General features: G+C 43.9%; 1 protein-coding gene across 5 annotated transcripts in view; it reads left to right on the top strand.

The window, feature by feature from the left end:
• CACNA2D3 (calcium voltage-gated channel auxiliary subunit alpha2delta 3) overlaps positions 1–18,859 on the top strand; it is a 648,666-nt gene that overhangs the window by 314,429 nt on the left and 315,378 nt on the right. For all 5 annotated transcript variants that reach the window (XM_072989633.2, XM_072989631.2, XM_072989630.2 and 2 more), the window contains exon 9: positions 1,985–2,059. In XM_072989633.2, the coding sequence (XP_072845734.2) occupies positions 1,985–2,059 (75 nt within the window). The remainder of the gene's footprint in view (positions 1–1,984; positions 2,060–18,859) is intronic.

Raw genomic sequence — 18,859 nt, 5'->3', positions numbered from 1 at the left:
AAAAACCATAGCTTTGACTATGCGGACTTTTGTCGGCAAGGTGATGTCTCTGCTTTTCAAGATGCTGTCAAGGTGATGTCTCTGCTTTTCAAGATGCTGTCAAGATTTGTCATAGCTTTCCTCCCAAGAAGAAGGCGTCTTTTAATTTCAGGGCTGCTGTCTCCATCTGCAGTGATCATGGAGCCCAGGAAGATAAAATTTGACACTGCCTCCATATCTTCCCCTTCTATTTCCCAGGAGGTGATGGGACCAGTGGCCATGATCTTAGTTTTTTTGATGTTGAGTTTCAGACCGTTTTTTGCACTCTCCTCTTTCACTCTCATTACAAGGTTCTTTAATTCCTCCTCACTTTCTGCCATCAGAGTGGTATCATCTGCATATCGGAGGTTGTTGATATTTCTTCCGGCAATCTTAATTCCGGCTTGGGTTTCTTCCAGTCCAGCCTTCCGCATGATGTATTCTGCATATAAGTTAAATAAGCTGGGGGACAATATACAGCCTTGCCGTACTCCTTTCCCAATTTTGAACCACTCAGTTGTTCCATGCCCAGTTCTAACTGTTGCTTCCTGTCCCACATATAGGTTTCTCAGGAGACAGATAAAGTGGTCAGGCACTCCCATTTCTTTAAGAACTTGCCATAGTTTGCTGTGGTCCACACAGTCAAAGGCTTTTGCATAGTCAATGAAGCAGAAGTAGATATTTTTCTGGAACTCTCTGGCTTTCTCCATAATCCAGCGCAAGTTAGCAATTTGGTCTCGAGTTCCTCTGCCTCTTCGGAATCCAGCTTGTACTTCTGGGAGTTCTCGGTCCACATACTGCTGAAGCCTACCTTGCAGGATTTTGAGCATAACCTTGCTAGCGTGCGAAATGAGTGCAATTGTACGGTAGTTGGAGCATTCTTTGTCACTGCCTTTCTTTGGGATTGGGATGTAGACTGATCTTTTCCAATCCTCTGGCCACTGTTGAGTTTTCCAAACTTGCTGGCATATTGAATGTAGCACCTTAACAGCATCATCTTTCAAGATTTTAAATAGTTCAACTGGAATGCCATCACCTCCACTGGCCTTGTTGTTAGCCAGGCTTTCTAAGGCCCACTTGACTTCGCTCTTCAGGATGTCTGGCTCAAGGTCAGCAACTACATTGTCTGGGTTGTCCGGGATATCCAAATCTTTCTGATATAATTCCTCTGTGTATTCTTGCCACCTCTTCTTGACATCTTCTGCTTCTGTTAGGTCCCTCCCATTTTTGTCTTTTATCATGTTCATCTTTGCGCAAAATGTTCCTCTAATATCTCCAATTTTCCTGAACAGATCTCTGGTCTTTCCTTTTCTGTTATCTTCCTCTATTTCTTTGCATTGTTCATTTAAGAAGGCCCTCTTGTCTCTCCTTGCTATAGTATGGACTATACTTCCCAGAAATCTCCAGTTGGACAGTTCTGAGATATATTGTTTTCCAAGTCATGATTTAAATATTTCCTAGGGTTCATTTATGTGAATAAGAGGACTGAAAGGTTGGCTGTAGTTAGATTTATCTGTTAGCCCTGGTAATCCCAGTCCACCTAAGTAAGATTCAGAGTATATGGCCTGAATTCAAGTTGCATTTCCAACTAGAGCTGATCTGTTGATTCAATTGAATTCTACATTTAGTGTGGTCTAGTCATACAGCAGTTAATTCAGTAGTTTTACTTTAGTAAGGTTTACCACTTGGATTTAGGCCTTTGGTTTTATGATGAACGATTCCTGAACCATCTTTGTTCTATCTGATCTGTAACTTAAAAACTTCCTTGACTGAATGCTTTCTTTCTTAACAGTTCAGTTTTTAAAACACAAAATCAGAATGATGTGCTCAAAAAGCAAGCACCGCATTCTAAGATAGTGTGTCATCTGTGTTTTGCTCTTGTTTTCAGTCATTAACTTAAATTGTATCTTCCAAAGGCTTATATTAAATGTCTCACCTTTTTCTTTTGTTTTCTTTCTGTCTGCAGTATAATGAAGAGCTCCACTATGTAGAACCCTGCCTCAATGGAACTTTAGTTCAAGCGGATAGAGCCAACAAAGAGGTAAAAAGAAATGGGAACTGTGGAAAAGCAACAAAACCTCCTTATGTGATGAGCATCAGAATAACACCTGGATTTTATTTTTAACTAATGAAATTCCTTTATTTGAAGGGTGAAACAAATTGTTCCTTCTCATTGTTTAGAACATAGCTGTGTGATGAATAAAGTAAGTTTATCTGAGTCAGGTCTGGGAAATGAGCCTTCAGGGCTTTGGTAAAGTTTCCCTCAAAAGAGCCACAATGAATAGAAACCCTGGAATGCTTCTCCAGATGTGATTAAAATCCACCCTACAGAAGAGCTGCTGATTTATATGAAGACCTGACCCAGGTGGCTTAAGCCCACTGTCAGGTAGGAACTAGTAAGTTTTTACCTGTTGTTTCCCCTAGAGGGTGGGCTTCTCTCTCCAGTTTTTCCCCTTCTCATAATGGTCCTGGATAACCCCATGCCAGTGGATCTCTTGCTTCTTAGGAGGGCAGATGTGCAGCATTCTTTGGATCAAGTGGATTCTTTGGATGAACAGGAGCACATGACATTGGATTATCTCAGAAATCAATTTGTTAAACCTACAGTCTTTGATAGTAATTGATTTGTGTTTGAGAATCTGAGGACTCCTTATGCCTCTATTGCCTTTTTTCTGCTGCTGCCCAAATGAATGCTCATCGTGATTCTGTTCAGGCTGGATTAGAGTTTCCTTGGCTCAGGATTGCCAATACATGGAAGTATTGACCAATATTGTATCAAGGATTCTTGAAATGCTGTTGTAATTCAGCTGGATATCTAGTCAAGGACACATCCTTTGCTTTAGTTGATTGGTTGTTTGGAGTCTCTCAGTATGCCTGAAAAATATTTTCAAATCCACTGTGGAAGTACAGAAATGTTTGTGGACGCAGGGATATAACAATGGGTTAAAACAAAATGTACAATCAACTGTATCATTATTATTAATAATTATGGTTTGCTGGTACCATAAGAAAAAGCATGTAAAAAGGAACCATGATATATGATATTCTGTTTCCTTTAAGCTAGGCTCCGCATCAAACAGCGGAAACATCATCAATATATGGATGGTTGTATCATTTCTTTGTTATTCATGGTTTATTAATATTCATTTTATTTATATTAGTAGTAGTAGTAGTTTTATTTATATGCCGCATTTCTCCCAACAAGGAAACCAATGCGGCTCAAAACATTAAAATTCACTCAATTAAAAACACAGTAAGTTAAATATCAAAAGATAAATTAAACAATATATGATTTAAAATACAATTAAAAGATTAAAACATGAAAAAGATTAAAATTATATGCTGTCTTTCTCCCAGATGTAGGAGGAATGTTATACATGATAATATTATAAATATTAAAATGTAATTGAATCTGTTACAGGATTAAAACACAGTTTATAAAGAATTAGAACTATTTAATATCTCAGCTAAATATTAATAATATTTTACATTAAAAATGCAATGAATCAACAATTTCAATTAAAACTTCTATCCTTACCAGTCAAGCAGGTTCAAAAGTTTTGCCTGAATGAAAAAGTGTTTACCTGTCAGTGAAAGGTAAACAGGGAAGGGAGATTAGTCTTATGTGGGAGGGCTCCAAAACCTGGGAGCAATCACAGAAAATTTCTTTCTTGTGTCCTTACTAAATGAGTGAGGGGAAAGAGATTAAGAAATGGGACTTGCCTGTAGATCATAAAGTTTAGGTAGGCATGCGTAGGTCATTCAGATGGCTGGGAACCAAGTCATGTAAGGTTTTAGAAACAATCTGGTAGCTAGTGAAGCTGTTGTAGCAGGGGAATCATATGTTCCATATAACTGGCTCGGATCAGTAGTCTGGCTCCAACATTTTGGGCGAGTTGAAGTTTCTGATGACATTTCTGCCTTTTCTTTGTCTTCTGTTTATCATTTCCCCATCTCCATTGAGCAGCTGAGCCACTGTTTCTTTTCTTTGTCTTTAGCTATGCACATATCTGAAAAATGCTTTTTTGTTGCTTTTAGTGTCTCTAGCTAACCTCAGCTCATTCTCAGATTTTGACCTCTTAATATCATCCCCGCAATTCCTTATTACTTGCCTGTATTCTTGCTTTGTGGCTGGTCTTTTGTATATGTGTCCTTTTTGTTTTCAGGTCCTCTCTGAGCTTTTTGTGAAGCCACAGTGGCTTTTTTTTTTTTTTTTTTTTGCTATCTCCCACCTTTTTTTTTTCTTGTTGTAATTGTTTGTAGTTTCTTTTTCCACTTTTTGTAGAAGAAAATTATCAGCCACACAAGCCAGAATCTCTTGGAAGGACCATACTTGACAGACTTTGCCTCTCAACAGACATCAGGATAATTGAAATCTCGCATCACTACTACATTGTGTCTCTTTGAAATCCTTGAAGCTTGTTTTTCAAAAGTTGCATCCGCATCTTCTCCTTGATTGGGCAGTTGGTACTAAATTCTAACTACCATGTTCCTTTTTGTTTTTAATCTCAACTACATTGATCCAAATGCTGTCAATGGGACAGCCAATCTCCTCCTGTATTTCTGTGCAGGAATGTATATTTTTGACATATACTGCAACTGCACCTCCCTTTCTATTATTTCTGTTCTTTTTAAAAGAATGTATATCCTTCAATTGCTGTATTCCTGTAATGGGAGTCATTCCACCAAGTTTCAGTTATTCCTATCAAGATATTTAGCCTCCTGAGCTAAGGTTTCCAGTTTTTCTTGTTTGTTCCCCATACTACTGGCATTTATTTATGTTAATATTGACCCCCATTAGAAGTGTTTGGTCCATTTCTCTTACTGTGTGTAAGGCTTCATCTATCTTTACCTCTGTACTTGTGTCTTCCTTCCTCTTCAGTTTGAAGCCCTCCTGATGAATTTCTTTATGCTGTGGCCAAAGACATTCTTCCCAATCCTCATGAAGTAAAAGCCATCTCTTGCTAGCAGTCTCTCTTCCAGGAAGCTTAGCCCGTGGTCCCAAAAACTGAATCCCTCACTATGACTCTACCAGTCATTCACATGGAATATTTTCCTTTCCCTTTCTCTTCCTCTTGCAAGTACTGGTAGGATGAGAAAACTATCTGAGTTCCAAAATCCTTAAGTTTCCTTTTCAGAGCTGCAAATTCTGACGTGATCTGTTCACAGTTGCTCTTGGCTGTGTTGTTTGTTCCCACATGGATGGGAAGGAAAAATATATATCTGTGGGTTTTATGAATGATGGCAATCATTTTGTCACATCCCTAATCTGTGCTCCAGGAAGACAGCATACCTGGTGGATCCTTGGATCTTCCTGACATACTTCAGTTTCCATCCCACGGAGTAGGGAGTGTCCTACTACAACTATGCTTCTCTTTCTCTTTTTTGTAGGGTGTGGGTTCAGCACCTGTGGGTTTCAGTCTCTCTCAAGTACTCCTGTGAGGCCTCCTCTTTGACTGTGCCTCTTGCTGTCTGCCGGACCCCTCATCAAGAACCTGAAAGTGGTTTCACAATTCCTCCAGTGATGATAGTATGTTTCTTTTGAGCTAGGAGAAGCCAGGTTACAGCGAACATATGTGGTATTTTCCCTTTTCAAAAGATCCTGGTCTGTATAAATTGAAAAGTATCTATTAGCACTGGAGGAGAGGCCAAAATTGCATCCAAAGTTAGTTCCCAGGCCAGACCATCATAATCACCCTAGTCCTGCAGGGACTATGAGCCCAGTGAGCCCAAACCCCAAAATGTGGGGGTCATATGCCCACGACAATGCGAGTACAGAGAGCTTTTTCACACCCAGATCTCATCCAGCACAGAAGGCCAGGTACAGAGTGTATCCTTTGGCATGTATGGGGGCAGATACCACTTGGGGCTGCCCTGTGCTTGCCAGGGAGGACATGGAGTCCTGAGTTAGTCCTAACAAGGTTGTTTCAATGTGAACATTAAAGTCCATAAACACAATGCTCATGTGCACACACAAGCACACAGCTTCCTCTAGCCAGGTGTCTGTGATGCAGGCCAGATTGGCATACTCGTCCAACTCAACTCTGGAGTGGCTTTTGGTTTCCCGTTCATAGTTCAGGCACTCAGCAGCAGCAGTTTCAGCCTGCGAGCCCTGTTGACATTGTTATCCAAGCTGTCTGAAATGAGGGGGGGGGCAATTGGGGGCCACCCAGCACATAGTTGTATTCCTTTCTGCTACAGAGCTGGTGCTGATCACACCGCCCACACCTTCTCCTGTCTTATATAGTTTTAACTGCCTGGTTTTTTTTCTATACCATTTTTTCCTTATAGTGGAACAGTTTCACTCTAGGTTCTCATGATAAATTACACTAAAGTTAAGCTTTCTTGTTAATTTCTTCTGCTGTGTGTTTCCAGCGAATCTTTTCTCTGTGTGCATCTCTGTAATGATATTACCCAGCGCGCCAGAAGATAATTGTGCTCAGTATCAGAATGTAAGCAAAGTGAAGGAGTAGTGCAAGCAATCAGATACACATGAAGTGGCCTGGAATATTTGGCAGCAGAAAAACATTTTTAGCTTAAGCCTGTAGCTGCAGCCAATGAGAGTAGAAATAGTTTTGCGGGGGCTTTAAATGAACTAGGTAACAGAGTATGCAAGTAGTGTGGAACCCACATCTGTTGTTGAGATTTTTATGATTTATTCAAGCTCTGTTTCCTTTCTTTAGGCACAAAGGCATAAGGAAAGCTAAATTTGAGTTTAGTTAAAAGTGAGGAAAGTTATATCCACACAAACAGGTACTCGGGTAGAAAAATCTAGTGACAAGTACTTTAGATATATATATATATGACCACTAACTGGTTAAAGAATAGTGGGAAACCAACTTTCCTTTTGGGTTTTGAAACAAATACCTCTGTTTAATCCATTACTTCTCTGTAGTTCTGAAAAGTCATTAACTCCATTTCCCTAGATAGTCTTTTGAAAGTGTTCTGGGATTTTGTGGTGAAGTAGTTGAAGTGTTCAAAACCATTTCACACAAATGGCTTCCCACCACACATTTCTTTTTGAAATGGCCACCTATGTGGCAGAACTGAAGTAGGAACTGCACTGTAAATGTAGTGTTTATTATTTTCAGCAACAGTTCAGTATTATTTGACATTGTCCTCCAGTATGAGTTGGTCATCTTGATCAGCCTCTTCATACTGAATATCTAGTTATCCCACAATCAGAGAATCGGTACTCTGTGGAGCACATGGAATTGCCTCAGATCAGATCACACTATTTGTCCATCTTGCCTAGTAATGTCTGCTCTGAATAGGCTCTCTGGAATCCTCGAGATAGGTTTGTTCCCATCATATGCTATACGTGTTTAACTGTGGATCCCCATAGCTAAACCTGGGACTTTGGCATGCAAGCACCTGGCTTACAGCTGAGCTATGGCCCCCTTCCCTCCCTCTCTCCCTCCCTTGTTTGATATCACAGAAAAACTGGAGATCATATTCCTAGTTTTACAGTCTGCATGTTGATCTAAATTATTTTTGACAGGCCGAGTGTGCAGCTTTTGCCAAATGGTGTTAAGCAATGGGAAACTGACAGCTTGCTTAATGCCATTTTATTCTATTATGTACTTAATAATTAACACTTAGCACCACAGTAATTATACTATTGAGTAGTCTGAAGATTAATTGCAGAAGCTTTGTCTTGCAGAACACACTTGATCAAAATTTCAGCTTCATCTCCTTTTGGGCGATGAACTAGCTGAAGTGCTCTGTGTTCTGAAACCAAGCAAAGATGAAAAAGATAAAAGATAAAAAGAAATGAGAACTGGAAGAGCCATGCTGATAAGTGTCAGTGTGCCATCCAGGGGGGAAAGTATCAAAACTTCTAATACAAGTTTAAAGAAATGCAAGGCAACAATATATCTCCATCTTTGATATGAATATAGAAATACTGTATAGAAAGAATGCAGCCTCCCCTTTTGCAAGTTAAACTAGCCATAACAGATCTTCCCCCCAAAAAATCCTTATGCCGAGTTCTATAGGCTCCATAAAGTCCATGTGTGATAGTGGGGCGAAAGACAATCCAGCCAAAAAGCAATCTGACTTTAGCGGTATGTTACTCATTCTTTAATCTGACGCATCCAGCACACTAACTTTCATCCAAAAATAAACTATATGACCCTTATGATTGCTTTCCCATTATATTCAGTGAGAACAGTGCATAGAAAAGAATATGCAGGGCATTTTTATTTGGGTTGTTTTTTTTTAATGTCCAAGGGACTGTAGGAATCCTGTTTCTATTGCAGCAACATGTGGAGTGCATCTTGTCCCCCTTTACCTACTTTCCATTTATTCTTGTGGGTGGGGGGAATAAAATGTTGTTTTCTTAGTCTTGAAGGACAGCAGTCCGTGGGCACACATCCGGTTACCGTTATTAATATTGAATGGTCTGGGTGTTTAAGTGATTTGGGGGTCTTGTGACTGGATCACTCAATATCTGTTTGATTAATAAATAATCATGGGACTGGGGCCATGCCATGAAGGGAAGGAAGTTTAATCCTTTCCCCAGGACAGTTTTACTTATTTCAGTTGCTGCCTGTGACTGGGAAATGCTGTATATCCATAAAGCATGGGCACCCTTTCACTCCAATAGCAACTTATTGGAATCTTAGAACTGCAGAGCTGGATGAGATAATATGCATCCTAGGCTTCCGCCCTTGTCAAGGAGGCACAGTGGGGAATCAAACTCCCAACCTCTACAGCCAGATAGCAAAACCGCTGAGCTATTCAGCAGTCTACTTCTACAGGGAAGAATCTATGTTGGGGAAAAAATAGACCCTCCCTGCTTCTCCCTTGGCCCTGGTTCAACAAGCATTTTGTGCTTGTGGCTGCATCAAGATATTCAATCATATCGCAATATGTTTGGTTCCGAGGTGAAGCCGTTTTCCTCTTGTTCACTGCAGCTTTACCCTTTCCATGGGATCCATGCAAGAAATGGATCTCAAGGAAAGGAGAATAAATGGTTTCACTTGCTGTAGAAACCTCGACTAAATGCCATAATTAACACTGTAGAGTAAAAAGTCATTCTAATAATTATTTGTAAAAAAATTACTGCAATCATTATGTGTTTGATGTTTAAATTGGAGCTGGTTTATCCAAGAGGTCAGTTTTTAGGCGGTAGGGAGTCCATGAAAGAAAGCCCTTGAAAAGCATGTGAATCAAATGATGTGTTTTAATGAAATGAGCTAAGTGGCACGTTTAATGTCAGACATGACAGGGCAATGTGGAAGTGTATGATGTGTTTACATGAATGGCAAACATTAGAACCAATCTGGAAAGAAAAGGCAGGCAACCTAGTCCAGTAAAGTTTTATTAAGAACTTCTATTTCTTCTGCAGTTTTAAAAGGCTGATCTTCAGTAGCATTTAAAATATATATTGTGCAGCTTGTGTGGTATCCATTGAGTTTCCAATTAAGATTAAGTACTGTAATTTCATGTGGAGCCATTTTGTTTCCCCCCCCCTACTGTTTCTAGACTGCTCTGGCTGGCATTTTTGTTCTATTCAAAGAGATATCCTAAAATATGTTTTTCTGGTTCATATAATTGCCTGTAGGCTATTGAAGAATGGGCTGTAGTATGGCACTTGTTTTGGATGTAGGGCATATACCAACTCTCTCGGCCTCTATGTTCCCACATACGCAATCAGTCCACTGGGGGAAAAAAGGAGGGAGGAGACAGCCTTTCTGCTATAATGTGGGGATGTGACATAACGGTATTTGATGGGAGAAGTCTAATGAAGCAATCCTGGTGGCAGAGCTGCTTCTGTCAATTACACCAGAAGACCATTTTCTTGGCATCCTGCAGACCTTTATGTGTCATCAAAATTTGCTCTGGAACTTTTGGGGACTCATCTGGAGAAGATCTTGGGGGATAGGGGGGAGCAGTTGCCTAGAATGCATGAATCTGGATTTGCATTTAACAAAATTATTCCATAATGCGATGACTTTTTAAACTAGACAGTAAAAACATCTCTATGTTATTACGCTTACACAATACCTGTCTGGTTTATAATTTTGTTATTAAACAGGTCTTGCCTTAATTATATCAATTTGTAAACCATTCCTGCCCCCTTTTCAAGTGGGAAATAGTGTAGACAGTATTTTATCATTGTCTGTGCATTTTCCTGCAAAATTGCAAACATGTGCAGTTGCCTAGTTCAATAAAGGTTTTCTTGGGCCAAGAGATTTTCATGTTTGAGAAAGTGCACAGTACAGTTTTCCCACCTCTCGGGAATTATGTGGCTATCTGAACTATTACAACTACACTTTTCTGGTAAGTGGATCAAAATTTGCATTCTTGCTTTATACATTATATGTGTGTGTCAGAAGCTTATTCTGTCTCTCTCTGGTCTTCCCAGTTCATACGGAGCTAATCTAGAGCAGTGGTTCTTAACCTTTGTTACTCGGATGCTTTTGAACTGCAACTCCCAGAAACCCCAGTCAGGACAGCTGGTGGTGGAGGCTTCTGGGAGTTGCAGTCCAAAACTCCTGAGTAACCCAAGGTTAAGAACCAGTGATGTAGAGGTCCTCACACTCCTCGTCCTAGTAACAGCTCGAAACGACTGTATCAAGTATTTTCTTGTTGAATACTCCTATAGGCATACAACAGGGGTTGTATCTTGCAATCCCAATCATTTGGGTTCTCTGCCACATAGTCCTTGATAATCCATACTAGCATGCCATTAAATTTCTCAATTAACCTATTAGTCTTGGGATGATAAGGTGAAGAGTTGACTTGGGTTATTCCATGGCCTGTTTATAAGCCTGGATGTGAAGCTGGTTCCCTAATCACTATCTCCCTAGCAAATCCCAGTTGGCTCATATAATTTATTAAGGCATCTGCTACAGTGTCAGTCTCTATGTTGCGTAAAGGAATTGCCTCAGGATATCTTGTGGCAAAGTTGATGAACGGCGATATATACAGTGGACCCTCAACTTACAAAATTAATCCATACTGGAACGGTGGCCGCAAGTCGAAAAGTCCATCGGTCGAGGATCCATTTCCCATAGGAATGCACTGAAAACCAGTTAATCCATTCCATCCAAAGAAAAAAAATCCCAGGCTTCCAAAGCTGCACACGCTGCCCTCTGCCTTCTGTCCCCGTTACCCTCTGCTTCCCATCCCTGTGGGGACAGGAGGCAGAGGGCACCAGGGACAGGAGGGTAGTGGGTGCAGTTTTGGAAGCCCCGAAAGCCGGCAGTGGGCGCAGAGGTCAGGGTGGCTTTTGGATTGTAGGGCTTTGAAAGCTGCACCCACTACCCTCTTGTCTCCTGTCCCCGGTGCCCTCTGTCTCAGGCAGAAGGCATTGCAGACAGGAGACAAGAGGGCAGCGGGTGAAGCTTTCGAAGCCCCAAAAGCCGGTAGTGGGCACGGAGGTCAGGGCGGCTTTTGGCTTGCTGGGAGTCCGGCAAGCCGCAAGCCGCTTTGCACCCGCTGCTGGCTTTTGGGGCTTCCAAAGCTGCAGCCGATGCCCTCTTGTCTCCTGTCCCCGGTGCCCTCTGTCTCAGGCAGAAGGCATTGGAGACAGGAGACAAGAGGGCAGCGGGTGAAGCTTTCGAAGCCCCGAAAGCCGGCAGTGGGCGCAGAGGTCAGGGCGGCTTTTGGCTTGTAGGGCTTTGAAAGCTGCATCCACTACCCTCTTGTCTCCTGTCCCTGGTGCCCTCTGTCTCAGGCAGAAGGCATTGGAGACAGGAGACAAGAGGGCAGCGGGCGAAGCTTTCGAAGCCCCAAAAGCCGGCAGTGGGCACGGAGGTCAGGGCGGCTTTTGGCTTGCTGGGAGTCCGGCAAGCCGCAAGCCGCTTTGCACCCGCTGCTGGCTTTTGGGGCTTCCAAAGCTGCAGCCGATGCCCTCTTGTCTCCTGTCCCCGGTGCCCTCTGTCTCAGGCAGAAGGCATTGGAGACAGGAGACAAGAGGGCAGCGGGTGAAGCTTTCGAAGCCCCGAAAGCCGGCAGTGGGCGCAGAGGTCAGGGCGGCTTTTGGCTTGTAGGGCTTTGAAAGCTGCATCCACTACCCTCTTGTCCCAAAAGCCGGCAGTGGGCACGGAGGTCAGGGCGGCTTTTGGCTTGCTGGGAGTCCGGCAAGCCGCAAGCCGCTTTGCACCCGCTGCTGGCTTTTGGGGCTTCCAAAGCTGCAGCCGATGCCCTCTTGTCTCCTGTCCCCGGTGCCCTCTGTCTCAGGCAGAAGGCATTGGAGACAGGAGACAAGAGGGCAGCGGGCGAAGCTTTCGAAGCCCCAAAAGCCGGCAGTGGGCACGGAGGTCAGGGCGGCTTTTGGCTTGCTGGGAGTCCGGCAAGCCACAAGCCGCTTTGCACCCGCTGCTGGCTTTTGGGGCTTCCAAAGCTGCAGCCGATGCCCTCTTGTCTCCTGTCCCCGGTGCCCTCTGTCTCAGGCAGAAGGCATTGGAGACAGGAGACAAGAGGGCAGCGGGTGAAGCTTTCGAAGCCCCAAAAGCCGGCAGTGGGCACGGAGGTCAGGGCGGCTTTTGGCTTGCTGGGAGTCCGGCAAGCCGCAAGCCGCTTTGCACCCGCTGCTGGCTTTTGGGGCTTCCAAAGCTGCAGCCGATGCCCTCTTGTCTCCTGTCCCCGGTGCCCTCTGTCTCAGGCAGAAGGCATTGGAGACAGGAGACAAGAGGGCAGCGGGTGAAGCTTTCGAAGCCCCGAAAGCCGGCAGTGGGCGCAGAGGTCAGGGCGGCTTTTGGCTTGTAGGGCTTTGAAAGCTGCATCCACTACCCTCTTGTCTCCTGTCCCTGGTGCCCTCTGTCTCAGGCAGAAGGCATTGGAGACAGGAGACAAGAGGGCAGCGGGCGAAGCTTTCGAAGCCCCAAAAGCCGGCAGTGGGCACGGAGGTCAGGGCGGCTTTTGGCTTGCTGGGAGTCCGGCAAGCCGCAAGCCGCTTTGCACCCGCTGCTGGCTTTTGGGGCTTCCAAAGCTGCAGCCGATGCCCTCTTGTCTCCTGTCCCCGGTGCCCTCTGTCTCAGGCAGAAGGCATTGGAGACAGGAGACAAGAGGGCAGCGGGTGAAGCTTTCGAAGCCCCGAAAGCCGGCAGTGGGCGCAGAGGTCAGGGCGGCTTTTGGCTTGTAGGGCTTTGAAAGCTGCATCCACTACCCTCTTGTCCCAAAAGCCGGCAGTGGGCACGGAGGTCAGGGCGGCTTTTGGCTTGCTGGGAGTCCGGCAAGCCGCAAGCCGCTTTGCACCCGCTGCTGGCTTTTGGGGCTTCCAAAGCTGCAGCCGATGCCCTCTTGTCTCCTGTCCCCGGTGCCCTCTGTCTCAGGCAGAAGGCATTGGAGACAGGAGACAAGAGGGCAGCGGGCGAAGCTTTCGAAGCCCCAAAAGCCGGCAGTGGGCACGGAGGTCAGGGCGGCTTTTGGCTTGCTGGGAGTCCGGCAAGCCACAAGCCGCTTTGCACCCGCTGCTGGCTTTTGGGGCTTCCAAAGCTGCAGCCGATGCCCTCTTGTCTCCTGTCCCCGGTGCCCTCTGTCTCAGGCAGAAGGCATTGGAGACAGGAGACAAGAGGGCAGCGGGTGAAGCTTTCGAAGCCCCAAAAGCCGGCAGTGGGCACGGAGGTCAGGGCGGCTTTTGGCTTGCTGGGAGTCCGGCAAGCCGCAAGCCGCTTTGCACCCGCTGCTGGCTTTTGGGGCTTCCAAAGCTGCAGCCGATGCCCTCTTGTCTCCTGTCCCCGGTGCCCTCTGTCTCAGGCAGAAGGCATTGGAGACAGGAGACAAGAGGGCAGCGGGTGAAGCTTTCGAAGCCCCGAAAGCCGGCAGTGGGCGCAGAGGTCAGGGCGGCTTTTGGCTTGTAGGGCTTTGAAAGCTGCATCCACTACCCTCTTGTCTCCTGTCCCTGGTGCCCTCTGTCTCAGGCAGAAGGCATTGGAGACAGGAGACAAGAGGGCAGCGGGCGAAGCTTTCGAAGCCCCAAAAGCCGGCAGTGGGCACGGAGGTCAGGGCGGCTTTTGGCTTGCTCGGAGTCCGGCAAGCCACAAGCCGCTTTGCACCCGCTGCTGGCTTTTGGGGCTTCCAAAGCTGCAGCCGATGCCCTCTTGTCTCCTGTCCCCGGTGCCCTCTGTCTCAGGCAGAAGGCATTGGAGACAGGAGACAAGAGGGCAGCGGGTGAAGCTTTCGAAGCCCCGAAAGCCGGCAGTGGGCGCAGAGGTCAGGGCGGCTTTTGGCTTGTAGGGCTTTGAAAGCTGCACCCACTACCCTCTTGTCTCCTGTCCCCGGTGCCCTCTGTCTCAGGCAGAAGGCATTGGAGACAGGAGACAAGAGGGCAGCGGGCGAAGCTTTCGAAGCCCCAAAAGCCGGCAGTGGGCACGGAGGTCAGGGCGGCTTTTGGCTTGCTGGGAGTCCGGCAAGCTGCAAGCCGCTTTGCACCCGCTGCTGGCTTTTGGGACTTCCAAAGCTGCAGCCGATGCCCTCTTGTCTCCTGTCCCCGGTGCCCTCTGTCTCAGGCAGAAGGCATTGGAGACAGGAGACAAGAGGGCAGCGGGTGAAGCTTTCGAAGCCCCGAAAGCCGGCAGTGGGCGCAGAGGTCAGGGCGGCTTTTGGCTTGTAGGGCTTTGAAAGCTGCATCCACTACCCTCTTGTCTCCTGTCCCCGGTGCCCTCTGTCTCAGGCAGAAGGCATTGCAGACAGGAGACAAGAGGGCAGCGGGCGAAGCTTTCGAAGCCCCAAAAGCCGGCAGTGGGCACGGAGGTCAGGGCGGCTTTTGGCTTGCTGGGAGTCCAGCAAGCCGCAAGCCGCTTTGCACCCGCTGCTGGCTTTTGGGGCTTCCAAAGCTGCAGCCGATGCCCTCTTGTCTCCTGTCCCCGGTGCCCTCTGCCTCCTGTCCACAGGAGACAGAGGGCACCAGGGACAAGAGACAAGAGGGCAGCGGGGGTGGCTTTGAATTTCCTGCTCTTCCCCCTGCCTTTCGTACGTCTAAGCTCTGGCCGCAAGTAGAACTAAAATTTTGCAGCCGGAGCTTTTCATACCTTGAAATTTCCGTAAGTAGGGACCTTTGTAAGTTGAGAGTCCACTGTACGTATTTCCCCATCTGGAGGCTTTAGGCAGTGGACCTACCAGATCGATCCCTAGCCTTTGGAATGGGATAGAGATGACTGGCAGAGGACATAATTTTGCTTTGGTTCTGTCCTGCCCTGTCCCTCTTTTCTGACATATATACAAGTTTTGCAATAGTATGTAACCTGTTTCCCCATACCGGGCCAAAAGAAGTTCTGGGCAACTCTTCTTTTTGTTTATGTGATGCCCATATGTGCTCGAAACAAACTACTGTGAGCTTGAACTATGATTTTCTCTTGGTACTTACTTGGGACCACTAATTGTGTTTGGGACTCTCCTTTTCCTCTGTATGGGGTGGCTAAAACTTCCCTATACAAGAGTTCCTTGTCTATGCAAAATCTCTTAGGGCACTTAGGGGACAATAAGGTTGGTGAACTAGCAGCTTCAAAGCAACCCACCAAGCTAATGTCCTCCTTCTGCTCCTGGACAAAACTATTTTTATTTGGATTCTTCAAAAGAATAAGATCAGCTTCTTCATAACTATTAAGCTGATTTTCTAAAGAACTTTCTTCATCCAGGCTGCCCTCAGCTAGAGTATCCTTTTCTACTGTATGGGGTGATTTCTGCCCCCCCCCCGAGCGTGTAAGAACAAAAGCACTCTTAACATGCTCTATTAAGTCTCAACCTATGAGAAAAGCAGCTGGTATTTCATCGAAAATGGCCACTTGCCACTTCCCAGACCAGTTCCCATAGGTTACTTGAACCTCTGCCACCCTCACAATTACTTTTGGTTCATTTCCCAATTCCTTTTAAATTCATAGTTCTGCCTGGAATTATGTTTCCCTCGGCTATCAGGTCTGAATGTGCAACAGAAATTTGCGAACCTATGTCCCTTAGAGCTACAGTGGTGCCTTGACTTAAGAACTTAATCCATCCCAAAAAATGATCGTAAGTCAAAAAGTACATAAGTCAAAGAATCAATTCCCATAGGAATGCATTGAAACCTGATTAATACATTCTAGCTGTTTTTTGTTCTTATGTCAAGGCACGGTTTGTAAGTCAAAGCATTAGTTTCCATAGGAACTAATGCAAAACCGCTTAATCCATCCTCTACCACTAGGGGGAGAATTTTTCTTCTTTTAACTAAGGTGAACTTAGGTTAAAAAGAGGGCAGGAAAGGAGGGAGGGACGGAACGAACACCTTTTAAACAGAACAGCTTTAAAACCAAGCAGCTTTAAACCAAACCAAGCACCTTTTAAACCAATGTTTATATTTTAAAATTACAGTCCCAGGCAGTCCAAAGTCCATTTCCCGCTTTTCCCATGTTTTTTTTTGTTCGTAAGTCAAAGCTCCATTCGCAAGTCAAAGCAAAATTTTGCAAACGGAGCTGTTCGTAACTTAAAATGTTTGTAGGTCAAGGTGTTCGTAAGTCAAGGCACCACTGTATATATTTCTTTCCATGTACTAATATCTTTTCCCCAGGATGTTTAAGAAGAGAATTGTCATTTTCTATACAGAAAATGAACTACAGGTGCTTCAAGTATTTCCTCAGGCTCAACAGTAGCCTCGGTTGCCATAGTAACCGGCCACCTCTCTCCACCTTCTGTCACTGAGACTTTCTTAATACATAGAGCTTTCTTCTGAAAGTTAGTATTTTGATTTTTCATTTTATTTATTTCATACTGTGATCTCAAATGATGCAAACTTCCACAAGTCCAGCATTTCCTTTCAGTGAAATTTGGCTGGTTTCCTATAATTGCAATGTGATTTGTATGGTGACTAAGGAGTAAAACACGCTGAATTCAATTGACTGATTGACTAACTGGTTGATAAATAGTGACTAAATTCTGTTGCTTAGTTATATAGAGGTTTTAGGTATTAATTTTGAATGGATGTAAGTTCAGAAATTTTTGTTGACAATATTTATTGGATGTCAAGTTGCAGAATCAGTATGCAACAGATAATGCTAACAGAGGTTTCTTAACTTGCGTCATTTTGCTTCCAAAAATTATGCCTTTTGTATAACTATACAATATGATTTCAGCTAGTAATAATAACACATATTTCAAATCATTACAATGAAACAAGAATGCTGATCCCACTTTTTTTACTATTAGAATATGTCTTTTCTCATCCTTCTGTTAACATGCAAAGACCTTCTTATTCAGGCAGGTTTTGACAATTAAGAGCCCCAAATTGTAAGATTTTAACCAAATGTTGTTCCTTTTCTTTCCAATATATACTATTAGCATTTTAATGAAATGATTTTAAAACATTTTAACTTTAGTTATATTTTAATAGCATGATAAATATAATCCTATTTTAATGCTTGCAGTTTTATTGGATTTTAATTTTCTTTTGTGAATTTTTCTGGCTGAGGCCACTCTGGATCCCAGTTCTGGGGAAAATGTGTCAAACATGCAAGCAAATAAATATTATGCTAGTTTACTACCATCAGTGCTACAATACTGGTGAAAGTATTTTTCACTAAAATTTTGATTTGTAATAAGTAGGCCAAGATCTTTAATGCAAATCTTTTAAACTGATATATTTTTAAAAAGTAACAAAAATAAAATGTACAATTTATCTTACAGAGTGTTCTGTAAAACATGAAAATTCTATGATCTATGCACCCTAATGCCCTCAAAATATGCTGAGAAAACATTTTCCTGTGTTGTGTTTCTTAATCTCTGATGCCAACATTATAATTGCTAACTGCACCATATTGTTATGAACCTGTCATTTTACTAATCAGACATCAGGATATAATTGCCCTAATTATCTGTTTAATTTGCATAAAATTACCATTATACTATATGTAAACAAGGTATTTGCATATTCAGTGAAGTATTACACGCAGCACTGTTGTGATTATGAATGCAAACTAAGCATGCTATTGCATGTCAAAATTAGTTCTATTAAACCGCATCTTTATCATGAGAGTCAGATTCATGGAATATGGTCATGAAAGCTGAGATTCCTTATGCTCTTTTGTTGCTTGTAAAGAGACTGAAACATACCTTTTTGTCTTCTGCATGGCAGGTGAATGTTCAACTAGACCTCATGCAGTAGTCGGCTGATTTTTTTTTAAATGTACTGTCAGGACAACTTCACATTTTCTTTTAGCATCACTTGATGGCTATTCCTTGAAAACCTTAAGTCTAGGTTTTGTGGGGAATGCTAGATGCCAGCAAGTAACTTCCCTGTCTGTGTCTCTATTTAGTGGCCACTATCTTATAAAAATCCATACTGGCCAGAGTTCCAGATAATTGCAGCTTACGTGAACATAGCCTATTTGTTTCTTCTTTATTTCTCTCAGCAGTGGAAGCAACTAAATTGATCAGAAATTGAATGGTTACCATGCTATCCAAACATTGCAACCTTTGGTCTTGGTTATGTGGCCCTAGCTTGTATGACAAGTACTGTGGGCTTCACTTAACTAGGGCTTATTTTCAGGTTAGGGTTTATTTTTGAGATAAAAGGGTAGGTTAGCTTAACAGCAAGTAAAAGAATAGCAGCTATCAGTGGTGGGAGAAGCCCACGTAATCTGTACACCAACCCACACTGGAAGTTAGGGTTCTCCAGAATTCTGCTTTTCCATTGTATTTGAATAGAGTCAGAACTTCCAATGCCCAGCAGTAGAATCAAGGATAATGTCTTTGTCCTTAACAAAAACTGTTTGTATAAATGACAGCTTGTAGATTAGCTGCTGGCCAGTTAAGTAAAGCATTTGATAACACTAAGGAACAGTTGAGTTCATCCTCCTGCAGGCTGTGCACAAGCCTAACCAAACAGCCGTAGCACACAAGGGGCCATCATGTACAGGAC

The sequence above is a fragment of the Pogona vitticeps genome, chromosome 2 (genome assembly GCF_051106095.1).
Source record: "Pogona vitticeps strain Pit_001003342236 chromosome 2, PviZW2.1, whole genome shotgun sequence".
Classification (NCBI taxonomy): domain Eukaryota; kingdom Metazoa; phylum Chordata; class Lepidosauria; order Squamata; family Agamidae; genus Pogona; species Pogona vitticeps.
This window is presented reverse-complemented; position numbering and strand designations above follow the sequence as displayed.